Below are 3,295 nucleotides of genomic sequence, written 5' to 3' on the forward strand. Positions count from 1 at the left end.
TACTTTGTTTCACTGATTCATCTCTTTTCAGCGTAATCGGCCCGCAGCAACACTTCCTGCGCGAGTGGGAGCAGACGATGTGGAAGGCAGGAGCAGCCAAGGTGAGCCAAGGAGAGGAAGGGAGGGAAAGGGAGGGAGGGAGGGACAGGGAGGGAGGGAGGGAGAGGAAGGGAGGTAAACTGAGAGGTCAGGATAGAAGGGCAGGGGATGAACCAGAAAGGTCATAGGAGGGGAGGAAGAGGCGGTAGAAGGAAGAGGAGGAAACAAGAAAAGGTGGATGGAGGGAGGAGAACCTGACATGAAACAGAAGGACTGCCAGAGTCCGCTGCAGGAAGCGATGCTCGACGGGATTCATGTCCTATCGATTGCTTGAGGATAGGGACGAGGACGAGGACGAGGACGAGGACGAGAAGGAGGGGGAGAAGGCTATGACGAGGAAAAGTGCGATTGTACAGAGATGATGTTTTGGGTTGAGGATGGTTGGTTTTGTTTTGTTTGTATAAAGATGGAAGAAGACACGCAGGTGATCAGAGATCGTTTGCCTCCCGACGGTCTGACAGGCCCTGAGGAAGCAAAAGGGGAAGAGAAGAAAAGGAAAAGAGGAGAGGGAGGGAGGAGGGATAGAAGGAGGGGAGGGGAGAAGTGGAGGACAAGGAGACGAAGAGAGCAAGGAAGAATCAGATTAGATCCTTGAGATGATGACAAATCAGCATGTTACCTTGCGATACAACTCAATGTGCTCCAAGATGTCTTTCTTCTTCAAGATTCCAACCTGCAATGATGCAAATTCATCAAGATCGTCAACCTCAACAACAAACAACAGCAAACGACGACGACAATGACAAAAATTTCATCATATCATTTCATCTTCATCATTCCCATTGTCACTCATCATCATCATCATCATCATCATCATCTCCATCTCCATCATCATAGAATAGAACTCACAAGTTGTCCATTGTGTGTTACGAGTAGATAGCGCAGCCCAAGAGCTCTAAACATTTCTGGCACAGACTTCAGTTGAACAAGAGAAGGTAAGATAGAAGAGGAGGAGAAAAAGGTGACATGGTAGGTGACGGATGGCTTGGACGTAGAAGAGGCGGAAAAGGGAAGAGGAGGAAGTGGAGGAGGAAGTGAAGGAGGGGGAGCAGGAGAAGGAGGAGGAGGAGGAGGAGGAGGAGGAGGAGAAGGAGAAGGAGGAGGAGGAGGAGGAGGAGGAGGAGGAGGTGAAGGAGGAGAAGGAGGAGAAGGAGGAGAAGGAGGAGATCGCATGTTACCGATGACGCGATCAAGAGGAGTAGTCTCGACGATCTGAAGTTCAGTCAAGAGATGATAGCGGGAAATGACGAGACAAGCAGTAAGAGTGGGGAAATGGAGGGGAGGAGAGATCTGGGAGCAAGAAGAGGGTAGGAGAGGTAAAGCAAGAGCGGTAGGAGGATGAAGGAGGGGAGGGACGAAGTGATGGGAATGGAAGGCGCAGGAGCAGGAGCAGGAGCAGGAGCAGGAGCAGGAGCAGGAGCAGGAGGAAGGGACCTGAATGGGTGACTGGTCAAGCCAAGGGCTGAGATCGACGTAGGGATCATCACAATCGACCTGAAGGAAAAGTGAAAAGGCAACAAATCATCATCATCATCATCATCATCATCATCATCATCATCATCATCATCATCATCATCATCATCATCATCATCATCATCATCATCATCATCATCATGATTATCATCATCTATGCTGTAATCATCCATATCATCATCGCCCATATCATGATCATGATTATCATCATCATCATCACTGTCGTCATCATTGTTTGCTGTTCACCTTGGAACTGAAGAAACATTTGGTTTTCCCGGTTAGCCGCGGATGGTTTCGACATTTTCTCATGACTTGAGTGAGAGAATCTCTTGAAATAAAACCGACGACCTGCAGGGTAGATGAGAAAATTCAATTCACGATGAAGGTTGAATCACACTGAAGCTCAGACATGAAACATGAAACATTCTCAACAAGAAAGTCGAAACTGTCATGGAGAGATAGACATCAATTCTCTTTACTCACCAGCATCTCCGAAGGAGATGTCACCACAGGAAATCCCTGATAGGAAGGCTCAGCAAAGAAGAAAATGGTAGTGGCAGCAATAAGATGAAGATGACAATGATGACAATGATGATGATGGAGATGACGACGACGACGATTCTACTGCACTTACTTGATACGAGGTTGTTTCTAGAAGGCCTTCGATGCTTTCAACTGTGTTCCCTGAAACAAGTCGTCAAAATCATTCTCAGCATCACAATCAATCTTTGTCAGGGAAAGGCAGCCCTAGAAATTGCATGTTGCTTGTTGCATTGTTTTGTGTTGCATTGTGTTGCATTGTGTTGCATTGTGTTGCATTGTGTTGTGTTGTGTTGTGTTGTGTTGTGTTGTGTTGCGTTATGCTGTGTTGTGTTGTGGTGTGTTGTTTTATTCTTACCATTGATGCTCAAAACAAACAACTCCCGACAACTCATCACATCGCTAGCCCGTTCGCTAGTAAGCAAAAAAAGGTAAGGGAAAGTGAAACGAAAGAGAAAGGATGAAAGAGAAAGGAAAAACGAAAAAGGAACAACAAGAGGAAAGATGAAAGGGGAGAAGATGGTGGGGGAGGAAGAAAGAAGGAGGGAGGAGGGAGGAGGGAGGAGGAGGAGGAACGAGGAACGAGGAAGAAGAAAGGAGGAAGAGAAGAGTGAAGGTGGAGATAGAGATCACTTGAAAGCGTATTCTCTCTTGTTGTCAAGGTGCGGATAACCCTTCAGGTGTATGAGCTCGATGTAGATACTTGGAATTGAGTTAGAAAAAGATGAGGAAGGAAAATGAAAACGAGCATCACGATTGCTGTGCATCATCATCGTCATCATCGTCGTCATCATCATCATCATCATCATCATCATCATCATCATCATCATCATCATCATTGTCAACATCATTGTCAACATAATTTCCATCTTCATCATAATCTCTATCATGGCTTATCTGACCTCGACTTGCCGAACGCATCCGCCACCCACTTGCTCAGAAGAACTCCAACCATGACAGGCAGCACATACTCGTACCCTCCCGTAACCTCGAACATCACGACGACAAGACAAACCTGCTGGTCGTTAGCCTCCTCTTCTTCCTCTTCCTCCTTCCCTCCTCCACTCTCCTCTTTCTCCTCCCCTCCGTCCATCCGTCCCTCCGTCCCTCCGTCCCTCCGTCCCTCCGTCCCTCCGTCCCCTCCGTCCCTCCCTCCCTCCCTCCCCTCCCTCCCTCCCTCCCT

The 3,295-nt window shown here is 47.6% G+C and overlaps 2 protein-coding genes across 2 annotated transcripts in view; both read right to left on the reverse strand.

The window, feature by feature from the left end:
• Positions 1-478: 478 nt before the first annotated feature.
• On the reverse strand, positions 479-2,813 carry GUITHDRAFT_155506 (hypothetical protein; the record flags this gene model as incomplete). The annotated part of the gene is made up of 9 exons (XM_005822339.1): positions 479-563; positions 719-772; positions 949-1,004; positions 1,278-1,311; positions 1,534-1,593; positions 1,819-1,920; positions 2,207-2,256; positions 2,471-2,526; positions 2,746-2,813. Coding segments are annotated over 9 exons (516 nt in total), but the record flags the coding sequence as incomplete, so codon positions are not given.
• Positions 2,742-3,295, reverse strand: part of GUITHDRAFT_118434 (hypothetical protein) — a gene marked incomplete at both ends in the record, with an annotated part of 4,773 nt that continues 4,219 nt past the window's right edge. The window contains 2 exons of the mRNA XM_005822340.1: positions 2,742-2,814; positions 3,015-3,127. Of these exons, the coding sequence (XP_005822397.1) occupies positions 2,742-2,814; positions 3,015-3,127 (186 nt within the window). The remainder of the gene's footprint in view (positions 2,815-3,014; positions 3,128-3,295) is intronic.

The sequence above is a fragment of the Guillardia theta genome (assembly GCF_000315625.1).
Source record: "Guillardia theta CCMP2712 unplaced genomic scaffold GUITHscaffold_127, whole genome shotgun sequence".
In the NCBI taxonomy this organism is placed as follows: domain Eukaryota; class Cryptophyceae; order Pyrenomonadales; family Geminigeraceae; genus Guillardia; species Guillardia theta.